We start from the raw sequence: 17168 nt of genomic DNA on the forward strand, positions 1-17168 counted from the left end.
CTGGGTACAAGGAACAGTCAGCCCTTCTCCACCGACACGTGAGTATGCCACCCTAGACTTCAATGTAGAGTCTACATAGTATAATTTCCATGGTCTTGTGGAAAGGTGGATGTTTGTGTGAATGCGTACAGTGTGGTGGTGCCCTGCTGATGGTAGCTTACCTCTCCGCAGCATGCATCGACACGTGCTGACGGGACTGCTGCTGCTGATGGCGGCCTCCAGCATGGCCATCCCTGTGCCTGCGGAAGGTGAGATCGGAGTGTTAGTGGTGCAGTAGTAGTAGTAGTAGTAGTAGTGATGGTGGTGGTAGCAGTAGAAGTAGTAGGCGTAATAATTATTTCACAACAAACAACTCTCAAACTCTCAAAGCACTACGGTTCACTTAAAACAAAACCAGAAACATGTCCCATTCCTTTAAGGAGAGCACGACCTCAACTATGTACTGAGCAAACTGACGGCGCTGTGGGAGGAGGTGGAGAGGCTGCGGCATGATCTGGCGGACCATCGACATGGCTACCCTCCGCACGACCAGGTGAGGGGCGAGGTGACAAGTAGACAGACCGTTCTAAGTAAGCAGATTAATTTTACAGTAACCTAACCATCAAGTGACCATCTAGTGACTCCAGTGCCATCCCCTGTGCCTGAGTCCCTCCCTACACCCACAGGTGACCCAGGAGGTGGAGACGCTGCAACACGAGATGGTGGTACATTCCAAACAAAGCCCACACGAGGGCCACAACGACCACCACGACCCTAACGCCCTCCAGTGAGTACGATGCCTGCCTTCCCTGCTTCGTCTCCGTCTGGCAATTCTATCTGTTTTATGTCCTTGCCACAGAAAAGAGAGAGAGAGAGAGAGAGAGAGAGAGAGAGAGAGAGAGAGAGCCTCGTCCAGTCCATCAGGTGTAAGTTCTACTTTCAGACACCTGGAGCACTTCCACGAGCACCACCACGACGACCACAACCACCACGATGCCGACGACCACCAAAGCCACGACCATGACCATGACCACGACCACCACCATGACGACCACCACCACGACGACCACCACCATGACGACCACCACCACGACGACCACCACCATGACGATCACCACCACGATGACCACCACCATGACGACCACCACCACGATGACCACCACCATGACGACCACCACCATGACGATCACCACGACGATGACCACCACCATAACAACCACCACCACGACGACCACCTCCATGACGACCACCACCACGACGACCACCACCATGATGACCACCACCACGACGACCACCACCATGACGACCACCACCACGACGACCACCACCACGACGACCACCACCACGACGATCACCACCATGACGACCACCACCATGACGAACACCACGACGATCACCATCACGACGACCACCACCACGACAACCACCACGATGACACCCACCACCATGACGACCACCACGATGACGACCACCACCATGACAACCACCACCATGACGACCACCACGATGACGACCACCACCATGACGACCACCACCACGACGACCACCAGCATGAAGACCACCACCACGACGACCACCACCATGGTGGCCACGACAACCACAACCATGGTAAAGGACACGACCACTCTGGCGACACCCACGACCACGAGGGGCACGACCACAGCCAGGACACCCACCATCACGGTCACGATCACACAGACGACACCCACGACCACGAAGGACACGACCACAGCCAGGACCACAGCGAACATGGCGAAGGGCACGACCATTCTGGCGACACCCACGACCACGAGGGGCACGACCACAGCAAGGACACCCACCAACACGACAACGACCACCACCACGATCACGACCATACAGGCGATACGCACGAACACGAAGGACACGACCACAGCCAGGACCATACCGAACATGGCGAAGGGCACGACCACACAGGCGACGTGCACAACCACGAGGGGCACGACCACAGACAGGACGCCCACCAACACGACCACGATCACCACCACCATGACGACCACCACCACCACCACCACGAGAAGGACGCCCATGACACACACGGCCTCCACGACACACCAGAAGAAGCACCTGCCCCCGCCAGGTGAACAGTGTACACGCGGCGCTAAACACACATCAGTTCACCAAGATAAACAAATAGATAGACAAATAAGCTGTGAATATCCTCGCAGCGCCACACACACAAAGAGTAAGTGAATGAAATGAGGAGACAAATAAATGAATGAACAAATAAATAAAGAAGTAAAATTCCTGTGTGTGTCAAGTTTCACTGCCTTCCTGTGTCTTGAACCGAACTGTCTTGAAGTGTCTTGAGTGAGTCAATCGGCTAAACAAAAAACTAAAACAATTTTCCATTAACTTTTCTTCTTTTCTTTTCTTTCTTTTTTCGGAGGAGCGATAATCAAAACAACCTTCTTTTTGTATTAACTCAAACGTCAAGACAGGTCACCCCAAAATCAAATACTAAATGTAAATAGAGTAAAGATGAAACAATCTACTGTGGGATATACAGTACCTGCGCTCCCTGATCCCTCCTCCTCCCAGTCTTCCTTGTGCCAGCCAGGTGACACAAGCAGGCGACACAAGCCACGGGTACCGGGCTGCACGGAAGTGTTATAAGCTACGGAGTCACTACTACTGTACTCCCGCTTCCTTCAAACATCTCTTCAATCTTTTCCTAAAAATAACAAATAATAATAATGATAAATAAACGAACTCTTTCATGAACTCCTTCAGGAGGAAGGTTTCAACACATTTATCCTGCTTCATTTGACTTCTATATTCTTTTCTCCTCTTTTTAAGCCTGACCACATGCAGCTTGAACCAGTTACTACTCGTCGCACCCTGATTACTGACCCTGAGGATGACGTAACCGTACTTGTGGTTATGCAACGATGCCGCGTCGCTCAGCGAGGCAGTTAGGGGAGCAACCTTGGACGGGAAGATTCAGACAGTAATCAGACGACAGGACCCAAGGATGACCCTTCTCTGTGACGTTGACTGCATGACACTGTTGGTGGGTGAACAGCGTCGCGCCGACCTTGGCTGGTCTGTCCTTATGGCGCGGCACTCTTGGCAGAGTGGACAGTGCTCCTTCAGGGGCTTCTTTACTCCTTACCCATCCCAACACCCACCAGGCAATAGGTCTACACCCAAACTTTATCTTAACCTATCTTAACCTAACTTAACCTACCCAAACATCCACTAAACAGGAAGTCTGCTCTCGAGCCCCGCGTGATATATGGACGAGCAGCATAGTCGCATATGGCACGAGGGGAAGGGGATGGTAAATAGTACGGCAGAGCGAGGGGCAGACGGGGGCACACGTAGTGCTTCGGGCAGTGTATAAGGGAGGCGTTGTGACGCAAGTGGTGAGGGAGTGAAGGAGGGAGTTCTCTGAATGCCAGACGGTGCGGGGGGCCAAGGGTGTATCACAATGTGGGGAATGGAGTGTGGTGGCGGTGGAGGCGTGGCGGGGCGTGGTGGCGTGTGGCCTAGAGGTGCCGGGGGGCGTATAGTGACTGGAGATATTTAGCGAGGTGGTCACGAGGAACATCAGTCAGAGCTTGTCCACTATCACGTGAGTATGCCACCCCCGCCTGCCCTGTGTGTGTGTGTGTGTGTGTGTGTGTGTGTGTGTGTGTGTGTGTGTGTGTGTGTGTGTGTGTGTGTGGATGGGTGAGTGGATGAGAGTTTGGGTGAGTATGTGCGTTTCAAAGTTCAATTAACACTCGTGACGTAATTCTTGTCTCGTAAAAATGAGAATCTGAAGTTTTAGGACTCGAGAGAGCGGGCAGCCAAAGGTAGAACGCATTAAAATGAATAACCTGCAAGAATACTAAGTAAACACTAGGACAATTTAAAGTTTCGCGTTCTTGAGGGTCAAACAGTGCACACTGCCATCAGAGTGCTGTCACAGTGACCTCCTTCTAAGAGACAATAACCAGCGTCATGGTCACTGCCTCACTATTCCTGTCCACCTGGAGCTTTGCGGTCATAACACTGTCACTGGACGGGGCTGTCTCGAGGAAAGAAAATTCAACACACGGAAAGTGAAATAAAGGAGAAAGTAAAAAAGAGGGACACTAAAATAGTTACAGAAAAGCTAATAGAAATTCAGTACGCCATTGATGGTTCACGCATTTGTCTTGTTTGGAAATGCGTAACAAATCTATTCTTTATTCTGGTCTTCAGGTGAAACAATCTGGAGTGGCGGATCTTCAGGTGGGAGAGATTAGGGTGGTGGACCAGTGACGAGCGGAGAGCATGACGCAATACCCAATGTCCAGAGTAAAAAACACAAAACAGTGAATTACTCGGTAAATTTTGTAGACAGGCGCAGTGGAGTGCACACACACACACACACACACACACACACACACACACACACACACACACACACACACACACACACACACACATACACACACCATTGAATAGACACAAAAACTAAATAAATAAAATGTGTGGCTGCAAGAGAGACCTGTGAAGATCCTACCTGCAGGAATTCATGTAGCACGACCAATTTTTCAAGGTGCTCAGGTGAGGGAGTCCTGGGAGGCGGGTGTTCAGGTGAGGGAGTCCTGGGTGGCGGGTGTTCAGGTGAGGGAGTCCTGGGTGGCGGGTGTTCAGGTGAGGGAGTCCTGGGAGGCGGGTGTTCAGGTGAGGGAGTCCTGGGTGGCGGGTGTTCAGGTGAGGGAGTCCTGGGTGGCGGGTGTTCAGGTGAGGGAGTCCTGGGAGGCAGGTGTTCAGGTGAGGGAGTCCTGGGAGGCGGGTGTTCAGGTGAGGGAGTCCTGGGTGGCGGGTGTTCAGGTGAGGGAGTCCTGGGAGGCGGGTGTTCAGGTGAGGGAGTCCTGGGAGGCGGGTGTTCAGGTGAGGGAGTCCTGGGAGGCGGGTGTTCAGGTGAGGGAGTCCTGGGTGGCGGGTGTTCAGGTGAGGGAGTCCTGGGAGGCGGGTGTTCAGGTGAGGGAGTCCTGGGAGGCGGGTGTTCAGGTGAGGGAGTCCTGGGTGGCGGGTGTTCAGGTGAGGGAGTCCTGGGTGGCGGGTGTTCAGGTGAGGGAGTCCTGGGTGGCGGGTGTTCAGGTGAGGGAGTCCTGGGTGGCGGGTGTTCAGGTGAGGGAGTCCTGGGTGGCGGGTGTTCAGGTGAGGGAGTCCTGGGTGGCGGGTGTTCAGGTGAGGGAGTCCTGGGTGGCGGGTGTTCAGGTGAGGGAGTCCTGGGAGGCGGGTGTTCAGGTGAGGGAGTCCTGGGAGGCGGGTGTTCAGGTGAGGGAGTCCTGGGTGGCGGTGTTCAGGTGAGGGAGTCCTGGGTGGCGGGTGTTCAGGTGAGGGAGTCCTGGGTGGCGGGTGTTCAGGTGAGGGAGTCCTGGGTGGCGGGTGTTCAGGTGAGGGAGTCCTGGGTGGCGGGTGTTCAGGTGAGGGAGTCCTGGGTGGCGGGTGTTCAGGTGAGGGAGTCCTGGGTGGCGGGTGTTCAGGTGAGGGAGTCCTGGGTGGCGGGTGTTCAGGTGAGGGAGTCCTGGGTGGCGGGTGTTCAGGTGAGGGAGTCCTGGGTGGCGGGTGTTCAGGTGAGGGAGTCCTGGGTGGCTGTTCAGGTGAGGGAGTCCTGGGTGGGGTGTTCAGGTGAGGGAGTCCTGGGTGGCGGGTGTTCAGGTGAGGGAGTCCTGGGTGGCGGGTGTTCAGGTGAGGGAGTCCTGGGAGGCGGGTGTTCAGGTGAGGGAGTCCTGGGTGGCGGGTGTTCAGGTGAGGGAGTCCTGGGTGGCGGGTGTTCAGGTGAGGGAGTCCTGGGAGGCGGGTGTTCAGGCGGTCCCTTCATTCATACGCACACCTTTATTTCTATTACACCAGATTATAAAAGTGTTATTGGCGTAATGTCTGTGACCACTTTCAACAGACTCTAGTGTTGAATACTGAGGCTTTCAAAGGTATTTCCATGATTCTGTATTATTTATTGGAAAATCCTTGAAAAACATCCTTTCAGTAGTTTCAAACGTTTGAAAACAGTCACAGAATCACTAACACAGAATACAGAAGAATTCTCTGCCTACAAACACACACACACACACACACACACACACACACACACACACACACACACACACAGGCAAGCCTCATAATGTGTGGCCCCTGTTCACCTTGCAGTAAATAGGTACGGGATGTAACTCGAGGGGTTGTGGCCTCGCTTTCCCGGTGTGTGGAGTGTGTTGTGGTCTCAGTCCTACCCGAAGATCGGTCTATGAGCTCTGAGCTCGCTCCGTAATGGGGAAGACTGGCTGGGTGACCAGCAGGCGACCGTGGTGGTGAATTCGTCGCCCCGCCTCTCCTCGCCCCGCTCCTCCCCTCCCCTTAAAGGCCTGCGTCCCTCCACACACATAGCAACGGCGGGAAGAAGGCACTCACCGTCCTATCAGCCTTGTCCCTTCGCCCAGTCAAGGCCACGTGACACACACACACACACACACACACACACACAAGATCCTGTCAGGCCGCCATAAGGTCATGTTTGATTAGTGATATGAAATTCGAGAGAGTGACGCTACAGAAGCCGAGAGAACCTTGATATTCTGGCGTTCAGTGTCCTCAGAGCCGTGCGTTACAGAGTGGCGAGGTGGATGATTTATGCAATGGCGAGACAGGGCACAGCGCCTCAGCGGATCAAGTAGCTGTTTGGTGATGTAACTTGACGAAATTATACGTGACTTCGCTGTTTGTTTCGCAGAAATCGAATTCTCTCGGTAAAAAAATCAACATTCTAGGATGAACTTACATTTGAGATTTAAATTCACTTAGGAGGATGTAATGTCGCAATAAGCGCATCTGATCAGACACTAGCCACTCGTGGACAGCCTAGCCCGCGAGGTGAACCTTGAGGGCTGGTGGCTGGTGGCTGGTGGCTGGTGGGTTGCGAGGTGGTTCTGGCCGGCGGTTACCAAGCGAGGAGCACAGTGCCTCCTGTAAAGGCCTCAGGGATTCCCTCCCTACAAACCCGTCTGTTGTCACATGCTGTATGTCAAGAGTGGGGAGACACTCACAGAGGCAAAGGACAAGTGGCACTTCCGCGTCAGGCGAGGCACCATATCGCGACGGAGCGGATGTGGTCAGCGAGTGGCGTGGCGTGGCGTGGCATGGCGTGGCGTGGCGTGGCGTGGTGTTGCAGGTCCTAATAGTGGCCACGTTTGCTTCAGTCACGTCATTATACATTTAATAACTACACACACGAAAACTCTCTCATGCTCGTGATTTTCTTTTTTTTCTATTTTTTTGCATAAATAAACAATAAAATTACTAAACAAATAAACGTTTAACTAAATAAACAAGCAAATGAATAAAGACTTCCCTCACTTCCTGCACTGAAACCCATACCAACCCAAACACCCACCCACCCACCCACCCACCCATCTTCTTCATCCCTCCACACCCACCCACCCACCCATCTTCTTCATCCCTCCACACTCACCCACCCACCCATCTTCTTCATCCCCACCCATCCCATCCTCTCCTGCCTACAACGCTCCACACTGACTCCCCCACCAACCCCAGGCCCCCCATCCCTGAACACCCATCCCCTCCTCCCCGACACACTGAGCTGCGGTGCCCTGCCTCCAGCGAGCTGAACATAAGGAGCTAATGACGAATAACATTGCGTTGTACTGCTTCAAATCTAGATCCCCAAGATTTGTTCAGTTTCTTTCATTGTAAAGTCTAATATAATTTGTGTGAATGCGTACAGTGTGGTGGCGCCCTGCTGATGGTGATGGCTGATGGTGATGGTGGCTTACCTCTCCGCAGGATGCATCGACACGTGCTGACGGGACTGCTGCTGTTGATGACGGCCTCCTGCATGGCCATCCCTGTGCCTGCGGAAGGTGAGAGAGGAGTGTTAGTGGTGCAGTAGTAGTGATGGTGGTGGTAGCAGTAGAAGTAGTAGGTGTAATCATTATTTCACAACAAACAACTCTCAAAGTACCACGGTCTACCTTCAGGTGACTATGACCTCAACTATGTACTGAGCAACCTGACGGCGCTGTGGGAGGAAGTGGCACAGCTGCGGCATGACGTGGAGGATCATCGACACGGCTACCCTCCCCACAGCCAGGTGAGAGTACTCGTAAGATGACAAGTAGACAGTTCATATTAAAGTAGTTACCATACCTACGTAACCCGTTACATGAAACCACGCCTTCTGAAGTAGTCAGTACGCTGGGCTCAAAGCCGAGAATGCCAGGGTTCGAGTCCAGGGCGCGGAAAGGCCTCTTAATGTGTAGATCCTCTCACCTGGCAGGAAATAGATGTGGGATGTAGCTGGAGGGACTGAGGCCTCGCTGTCCCGGTGTGTGATAAGAGTGGTCTCATTCCTACCCACAGATTGATCACTATGAGCCATGACCTCTTTCTGTTATAGAATTGCTGGCTGGTTGACCAGCAGACGACCGTAGGTGAATGAATACATTGTAACTGACACTATCTTCTTTTGATCCCCTCACATCAAGGCGTTTGAAATTGCGTTTGCACACAACTCCGCCGCGCAACTGGCGATGCTAGTCGTGTTGCTAGTCAGTTGTCAGTTGAATTGTGAGCTCACTAAGGGGAGAGTTTTCTGTACCTCGGAGAGTTAGACCCATGGCGAGTGGCGAGCAAGAAACAGACAATTATTCATGCATTATAACTTTGAATGAATACTCCGACAAGGATGTTACAGAAGTGACTTGGCAGAAAGTGGATATTTTTTACATATAAAGCATAAATGAACCCCTGATCTTTTTCCTAGTCATGCACCAAACCACAACCACGTACCTCTCGTATGACGGCAATGTTGAAACTTAAAAGACAAATAAATAAATAAAGCTAGTGTCAGGACCTCAAGACCAGTTGTGTGCGAATGGTCTCATGCATTTGGTGGCGCCGGTGTACGAGCTGACTAAGTAAGCAGACTAATTTCTCAGTAACCATCTAGTGACCATCTAGTGACTCTTCAATGCCATCCCCTGTGCCTGAGTCCCTCCCTACACCCACAGGTGACCCAGGAGGTGGACACGCTGCAACACGAGATGGTGGTACACGCCTACCAACGCCCACACGAGGGCCACAACGACCACCATGACCCTAACGCCATCCAGTGAGTACGATGCCTGCCTTCCCTGCTTCGTCTCCGTCTGGCAATTCTAGCTGTTTTATGTCCTTGCCACAGAAAGAGAGAGAGAGAGAGAGAGAGAGAGAGAGAGAGAGAGAGAGAGAGACTCGTCCAGTCCATCAGGTGTAAGTTCTACTTTCAGACACCTGGAGCACTTCCACGAGCATCACCACGACGACCACAACCACCACGATGCCGACGACCACCAAGGCCACGAACACGGCCACGACCACAGCCACGACCACGGCCATGACCACGATCACGGACATGATCACAGCCATGACCACGATCACGGACATGATCACAGCCATGACCACGACCACGGCCACGACCACGGCCACGAGCATGGCCATCACCACCACGATGGAGACCACGACCACACTCACGACCACAAACACGATGATAACGCCGACAACCAGAGTGATGAGGATAACAGCGGAGAAGACGACGACTCAGACAACAGTGGCGAGGCACACGACCATGATGGACACGACCACCACCATGGCGGCCATGATCACCACCACCGCCAACACGACCACCACCACCATGGTGGCCACGAAAATCACAACCATGGCAAAGGACACGACCACTCTGACGACACCCACGACCACAAAAGTCACCACCACAGCAAGGACACCCACCAACACGACAGCGACCACCACCACGATCACGACCACACAGGCGAAATCCACGACCACGAGGGACATGACCACAGCCAGGACCACAGTGAACATGGCGAAGGGCACGACCATTCTGGCGACGTGCACAGCCACGAGGGGCACGACCACAGCCAGGACACCCACCAACACGACAACGACCACCACCACCATGACGACCACCACCACCACCACCATGAGAAGGACGCCCATGACACACACGGCCTCCACGATCATTTTGAAGGAGCTCCTCCCCCCGCCAGCCGCCCCTCTCTGGTCGGCCCCGTGCTGGCCCCTAAGCTCGGCCTGGCTCTAGCCCCGGGGAGCGAACAGGCGGCGGCAGACCAGGGGGAGGAGTGGGCGCACGCCTCCTGCAAGCTGGAGCCCAACGCTGAGCTGGCGGATGGCACCGTGAGGGGAAATGTCATCATCTCGCGGAAGGTAGGACGGTGGTGGCTCTAGTTGTTGTTATTGTTGTTGTTTTCTTCATCTTTCTTCTTCTTCTTCTTCTTCTTCTTCTTCTTCTTCTTCTTCTTCTTCTTCTTCTTTTCTTCTTCTTCTTCTTCTTGCTTTTGTTTGTCTTCTTGCATGCTCTTTATATTTTTTTTTCTTGTTTTCTGTCTCTTTTTTTCTTTCTCATTATTTTCTTCTATTTCTTTGCATGTGTCCTTATCTTGGTCTTCTCTTCCTTGTTCTTCTTCTTGTATTTGTTAGTCTTCCTATTCTTAGTGATTTTGCTGTTTTTGTTCTTCTTCACTTACTTTTTTCTTTCTCTCTATTCTTTCTCTCCTCTTCTAATTTCACCTCATCTTTCTTCACCTCATCTTTCTACCCCCCTTCTCTTCCTCTCCTCTGTAACTCCTTGTTCTCGTTATTTCACTGAATCACGTGGCTTCTATACTTCCACCTCACATTCTATCTATCTATCTATCTGTTAACAAGATGGACCAGTGTACAAAAACTAGTTCAAAAGAGATTGGGGGAAAAAATGTTCTGTCTGTGGTACTCCAAGGAAAAAACAGGTGAAGGGAGAGGTTAGTTGTTCTTAGCGTGGCTGCAGTGACGGCCAGTAACGCTCCTTGCCATTACAGAAGGACGAGTCTGGCCCTGTTTTCTTCCACCTCGACCTCCAAGGCTTCCAACCCTCGGTAAGTGACAGTTTTGAGTGTCTAAGGCCTGTGTTCTGAAACGCTTTGCTCTCTCACCACGGCTATTGTTCCAAAGCTACTGAGCGATGTTTAAATATTGTTTTTCGTGTTGATGATGTAGAAGTGTTGTTATTTTGTCACTCTACACTTATGAATATCCTTGAAAAACTCGTGTAACCTAACTAACTGCAGTCTTTAAGCAGTGTGAGTGTTGGAGGTGCGTTTCAGAATACGTCACTAATGGTGATAAGCTTGTACTCTTTAACCCCTTCAGTACCAGGACGTGTTTTCATATTCATTCTGCTCACTATTTGGTGAATTCATACACCTTCAGAAACTCATGTGGGGAATTGAAATAGTGAAGAATGTGGCCATTAATCTTCTGACCTCCATAGACTTCTAATATAAATAATCTAATCGTGTCTAATCGTACACAAATCTTAAGGTAAAAATGTGTCCCAGTATTGAAGGGGTTAAAAAATACGAACACTAAATCTAGCCAAAATACTAAAACATTAAAAACTCTCTCTCTCTCTCTCTCTCTCTCTCTCTCTCTCTCTCTCTCTCTCTCTCTCTCTCTCTCTCTCTCTCTCTCTCTCTCTCTCTCTCTCTCTCTCTCTCTCTCTCTCTCTCTCTCTCTCACACCCACAGCAAGGAAGAATACACGGGTTCCACATCCACTCCTTCCCCATCACTGACAACAAGTGCAGCACCGCCGGGGGACACTTTAACCCCTACGGCACCACCCACGGAGGCCCTGACAGTGACACAAGGCGAGTCCAATTCTACTACAGTCACCCGTGAACATCTACGTTTTTCTCTCGTACAGTTAAAGAGAAAATGAGATTGCTATGGAAAAATAATAAGGAATTTATTTTAACATAGAGACGTAAACGGAAGAGCTTGAGCTTCTATAAGTAGACTCGATATAGGGAGAGTAATGGTACTTTGAATTCATATAGGAAAGAAGAAGGGTATTTTAACTTCATATAGGGAACTAATAGGTAAATAATGGGGGAAAAAGGAAATAGCAGAATCAGAATTTTAAACTCTATCCCATCTCCCTCTCTCCCCTCTCTCTTCTCCCTTTTTCCTCCCACAACTAAACGATCCCTCTTCCTTCTACCCATTCCCCTCTCCCATCTCATCTCTCCCGTTTTCCTCTCCCTTTCCACCTCTCTTCTCTCCTATCCCTCCCTCAACTAAATGACTCCCCTTTTCCTCTCTCCTTTCCCCTCTCCCTCAACTAAATGTTCTCCCTCTCCCTCTCCCCTTTCCCCTCTCCCTTCCCCTCTCCTCTCTCCAATCTTCCTTGTCCCTTCTCCTCTCTCCCATCCCCCTTTTCCCTCTCCCCCTCTCCCCTCTCCCCTATCCCTCGCTAAACTAAATAACTCCCCTCTCCCTCTCCCCTTTCTCTTTTCACGTGTCCCTTCTCTTCTTTCCTCTCTTCCCTCTCTCTTAACTAAATGACCCCCCTCTTCTCCTCTTTTCCCTTCTCCCCTCTCTCGTGTTTTCTCTCCCATCTCTCTTCTCCCTTCTCCCCTCTCTCCTCCCTCCCCCAACCCGTCCCTGCAGACACGTGGGCGACCTTGGTAACATCGAGGTGGACAGCCACGGCTACCTGGAGAACCACCTCTTGACTGATGATCGTGTGGCACTCAGCGGGCCAGCCAACATTGCCGCCAAATCTATCGTGTGTGTGTGTGTGTGTGTGTGTGTGTGTGTGTGTGTGTGTGTGTTTATATATCTACATGTGCATCATTTTAGCGCTTCCCTAATACCTCACACTATCTTACACCACCACCTCTTCTCCTCAACACCACCCGTAATGCTCTCTTCCGAATCCACACTCCACGCAACACCTGTCATTGTTAATACCACACCACCCAACACCACTATTACCACCACCACCACCACCACCACCATCACCTCAAAGCACACCACACATAAACCATAATTCTTAACACCACATCACCACCACCACCACCACTACCCAACACCCCTCATTCTTAACACTACACCACCACCGCCGTCATCAACACCACCACCACCACCACCACCTCAAACCACACCACTCAACACCCTCAATCCAAACCCCACACTACCAATAATCCTCGTTCCAAACCCCCACACCACCACCGCCACCACCACCCTTCACCTTACCCTTCTTCACCGCCTTCTTCAGATACACGCCGGTGAGGACGACCTAGGGCTTGGCGGGGACAGTGGCAGCCTCACTACGGGCAATGCTGGGGGTCGCCTCGCCTGCTGTACCATCCACATTCAGGCCGAGGTTTCCTACAGGTTCAAAGGATAAGCGAAGGATACCTGTGTGTGTTTCCTTTTGATGTGTGAAAAATTATTGTTATATTAAGTGTCTTCCTTTCTCTCTCTCTCTCTCTCTCTCTCTCTCTCTCTCTCTCTCTCTCTCTCTCTTTATTTTTTTGCGTGCGTTTGTTTGTAATAAAGATTAGTGGTGATATTAATGTGTTTTTTACCCTCTCTCTCTCTCTCTCTCTCTCTCTCTCTCTCTCTCTCTCTCTCTCTCTCTCTCTCTCTCTCTCTCTCTCTCTCTCTCATCGCCATCCTCCACTCAGCAGACTTTTACTTCTAATCTTTGGCAAGTTTTTTCTTTTCATTCTTTTTTCTTTTACAACATTTCCATTATCTATTTTTTCCTACACGTGAATGGGAGACTTTTGGACCATCTCGTCTCTGTACACGCGTAGATAAGCAGGTGGTAGAAATCTCTTATGATGTTTGTGATGTTTGAACTGTTAAAAGGGAAAGGGAGAAGGAGGAGGAGGAAGAGGAGGAGGAGGAGGAGGAATACAAAGGAAAGCCAAACAGCAACAGACCTCTTGGTCCTTTCGAGGCTGTTTGGTAACTACTTCTAACTGGCTACAGATAAGAGAGACAGGACAGTACAGGAGAAGGCTCCTCCCCACCCACCACTCCCTCCAGCTTTCGCTGGAGGAGGAGGAGGAGGAGGAGGAGGAGGAGGAGGAGGAGGAGGAGGAGGAGGAGGAGAAGGAGAAGGAGAAGGAGAAGGAGAAGAAGAAGAAGAAAAACAAGAACAAGAACAAGAAGAAGGAAGAAGAGAAAGAAGAAAAATAAGAAAGAAAAAAGAAAAGAAAAAACAAAAACAAAACAAAACAAAACAAAACAAAACAAAAAAGAAGAAGAAGAAGAAGAAGAAGAAGAAGAAGAAGAAGAAGAAGAAGAAAAGAAAAGAAGAAGAGCAGGATGATGAGCTGTAAACAATCTTCAGCTGTGTTTTCATATCAACCAACTCCTTATGTGGAAAAGTCAAGCCTTGTCATCCAAAATATCGCTAAGTACCTCAAAGCTGGATAGTTGCCATTTAGAGGAAACACAAATGCCACTTTCCTCACACACGTACCGTACCAACCACTGTCACTCTCTCTCACTCACTCACACACACACACACACACACACACACACACACACACACACACACACACACACACACACAGCCTCCACCGCCTTCTGTATGAGTTTTACAGAGAGACGTATTAAAAGTTTCCTCACCACACAAAGAGGTTAATAGATAGTGGCCAAATACTGGTATGTTCCATTTTATTCCCTGGAGGACGTTAGTTTTATAGATCTTTTCCCCCAGACCTCTTTTCGCCTCGTACCTAGGCTAATGAGGAAGGTGTGTGTGTGTGTGTGTGTGTGTGTGTGTGTGTGTGTGTGTGTGTGTGTGTGTGTGTGTGTGTGTGTGTGTGTGTGTGTGTGTCAGGACCTCTAGATCGTAAGTGAAAGGAACCACTCAAAGGTCAAAACATCAACATATACTCTGAGATTGAGGAAATATGTGATCGGTGGAGGAAAATGAGACAGCAGGATTTGTTAGTGTATATATCTGTCTGAGAGTTTTATCGCTTTTTTTTCTCGTTTCGTTTTTTTTTTTTTTTATTTTTTATTTTTACCAGAGAGAGAGAAAGAGAGAGAGAGAGAGAGAGAGAGAGAGAGAGAGAGAGAGAGAGAGCACCCACTAGCCCACCACACATCCACTCCCCCACTACTCCTCCCACCACTTCAGCCTTCCAAAAATAGTACAAAAAAACAATATATTTCTTGTCCTTTATTGCAACAAACACACAGACACGCCTGAGACTTTGAGATGCCCTTGAGTACATCTTGACTTCCTCTCCTTCCTCCTCTCCCGTCTTTCCCTTCGTGCCTCCCTCCCGCCTTACCTACCTTCATCTCTCCTTCCCTCACCCTCCCTCCACCCTCGCCATTCATTATCACTGAGGAAGCAATCACAGTTTCCCTCACGCCCAAAGAACAAAGGGAAATAATGAAGCATTGTCATTATTTGTTCTGGGTCTCTCCCTCCTTCCCTCCTCCTCTCCTCCTCTTCTTTCTTTCCTCCCTCTCTCCCTTCTTCTCCTCTCCTTCCTGCCTCTTCTTCTTCAGAGTAAGCGAATAATAATTATGAACCCTGACAGTAGGAGTGTTTTGAGATGTGTGTGTGTGTGTGTGTGTGTGTGTGTGTGTGTGTGTGTGTGTGTGTGTGTGTGTGTGTGTGTGTGTGTGTGTGTGTGTGTGTGTGTGTGTGTGTGTGTGTCAGTATCCCACATCTACTTACATATCTTTTTTTTTTCTTTTACATCGTCTAGTTCTGAAACCTTTCCTTAATTATTTTTTTTCCTATTTTTCCAGTGGTGCTCAATTTAAAAGGGACGTTTTCAATGATTCTAGTTTTTATTTATTTATTTTCTCTTACGCACGAGGAGAGACTGGCCAAGGGCAACAAAAAACCTGGAAGAAAAAAAAAAAAAAAAAAAAAGAGAGAAGAGGCCCATTGGATTGCCAGTTCCCTCAGAGTTATTAAGAGTTATCCAAAAGTTTACGTATTTGAAACAGGAATCTATACTCCATTTACATTCCAGTGGCGGATCAACAAGGGGGCCTATACATTTAATCTCACAATTCCACTGACAAGAATTTGGTACCTGTGTTTATATTTTCAATGGTGTTTTCATGATTCCAGTGACAGATTAAACAAGAATTCTGTATATTTAGGTCTCAAGTGGCTTCATCATTGCAGTGACAAATGAAAAAAGATGCGTTATATATATTCAGATTCCCAAGGGTGTTTTCATGGTTGTAGAGACAGTGACGAACAGAGAGAGAGAGAGAGAGAGAGAGAGAGAGAGAGAGAGAGAGAGAGAGAGAGAGAGAGAGAGAGAGAGAGAGAGAGAGAGAGAGAGAGAGAGAGAGAGAGAGAGAGAGAGAGAGAGAGAGAGAGAGAGAGAGAGAGAGAGAGAGAGAGAGAGAGAGAGAGAGAGAGAGAGAGAGAGAGAGAGAGAGAGAGAGAGAGAATTTAAAATGTTACTGCAGCATTTAAAACCAATCCCAGTGAAGGCCAAAAATGTTTAAGAGTACCCCTGCTTGTACCTGCCTCCTTGTACCAACCTGCTTGTACCCACCGCCTTGTACCGTTCTCCTTGTCTCCGCCTGCCTGTACCTCCCTGCTTGTACCTGCTTCCTTGTACCCACCTGCCTGTACCTATGTCTGTACCTGCCACTTTGTACCTACCTGACTGTACCGTTCTCCTTGTAACCCCCTGCCTGTACCGTTCTCCTTGTACCCCACTATCTGTACCGTTCTCTTTGCAACACCCCTGCCTGTACCGTTCTCCTTGTACCCCCATGTTTGTACCATTCTCTCTGTAACCCCCTGCCTGTACCGTTCTTCTTGTAACCTCTCCCTGTACCGTTCTCTTTGTAGCCCGTGCCTGTACCCCTTACCTGTACCACCTGCCTGTACCCCTTGTCTGTACCACCTGCCTGTACCACCTGTCTTTACCACCTGTCTGTACCACCTGTTTGTACCACCCAACTCTACCCCTTGTCTGTACCACCTGCATGTACCACCTGCCTGTACCACCTGTCTGTACCCATCTAGTTATCCCAGTGAGGCGTCCCCGGCCGGCCGAGTAATGACAGCCCCACAAAGGCAGAGGGGGTTCTTAGAAAGAGAGATGGGGAAAATTTTACAGCAAATTCAATATGACACACTAAAGGAAGGAGAGAGAAAGAGGGAGAGGGAGGGAGGGAGGGAGGGAGGGAGGGAGGGAAGAACATGATGAAGGAGGCTGTGAGGGAAGAAAAGGGGGCGGAAAGAGAGAGAGAGAGAGAGAGAGAGAGAGAGAGAGAGAGAGAGAGAGAGAGAGAGAGAGAGAGAAAGGTGTCAGTAGCGTGGCGACA

At 50.1% G+C, this 17168-nt stretch overlaps 1 protein-coding gene across 1 annotated transcript; it reads left to right on the forward strand.

Moving 5' to 3' along the window:
* On the forward strand, positions 1-13404 carry LOC123511604. The gene is made up of 21 exons (XM_045267629.1): positions 1-38; positions 172-248; positions 420-532; positions 666-766; positions 923-1070; positions 1530-1919; positions 2797-2862; positions 3023-3131; positions 4499-5196; positions 5286-5525; positions 5611-5760; positions 5882-5912; positions 6859-7144; positions 7777-7853; positions 7971-8083; positions 9003-9103; positions 9261-10215; positions 10866-10922; positions 11574-11695; positions 12498-12617; positions 13107-13404. Exons 2-21 carry the CDS (start codon positions 173-175, stop codon positions 13237-13239), a joined length of 4086 nt encoding a protein of 1361 aa, XP_045123564.1. The 5' UTR covers positions 1-38; position 172; the 3' UTR covers positions 13240-13404.
* Positions 13405-17168: the final 3764 nt, after the last annotated feature.

The sequence above is a fragment of the Portunus trituberculatus genome, chromosome 31, assembly GCF_017591435.1.
Source record: "Portunus trituberculatus isolate SZX2019 chromosome 31, ASM1759143v1, whole genome shotgun sequence".
NCBI classification, from domain to species: domain Eukaryota; kingdom Metazoa; phylum Arthropoda; class Malacostraca; order Decapoda; family Portunidae; genus Portunus; species Portunus trituberculatus.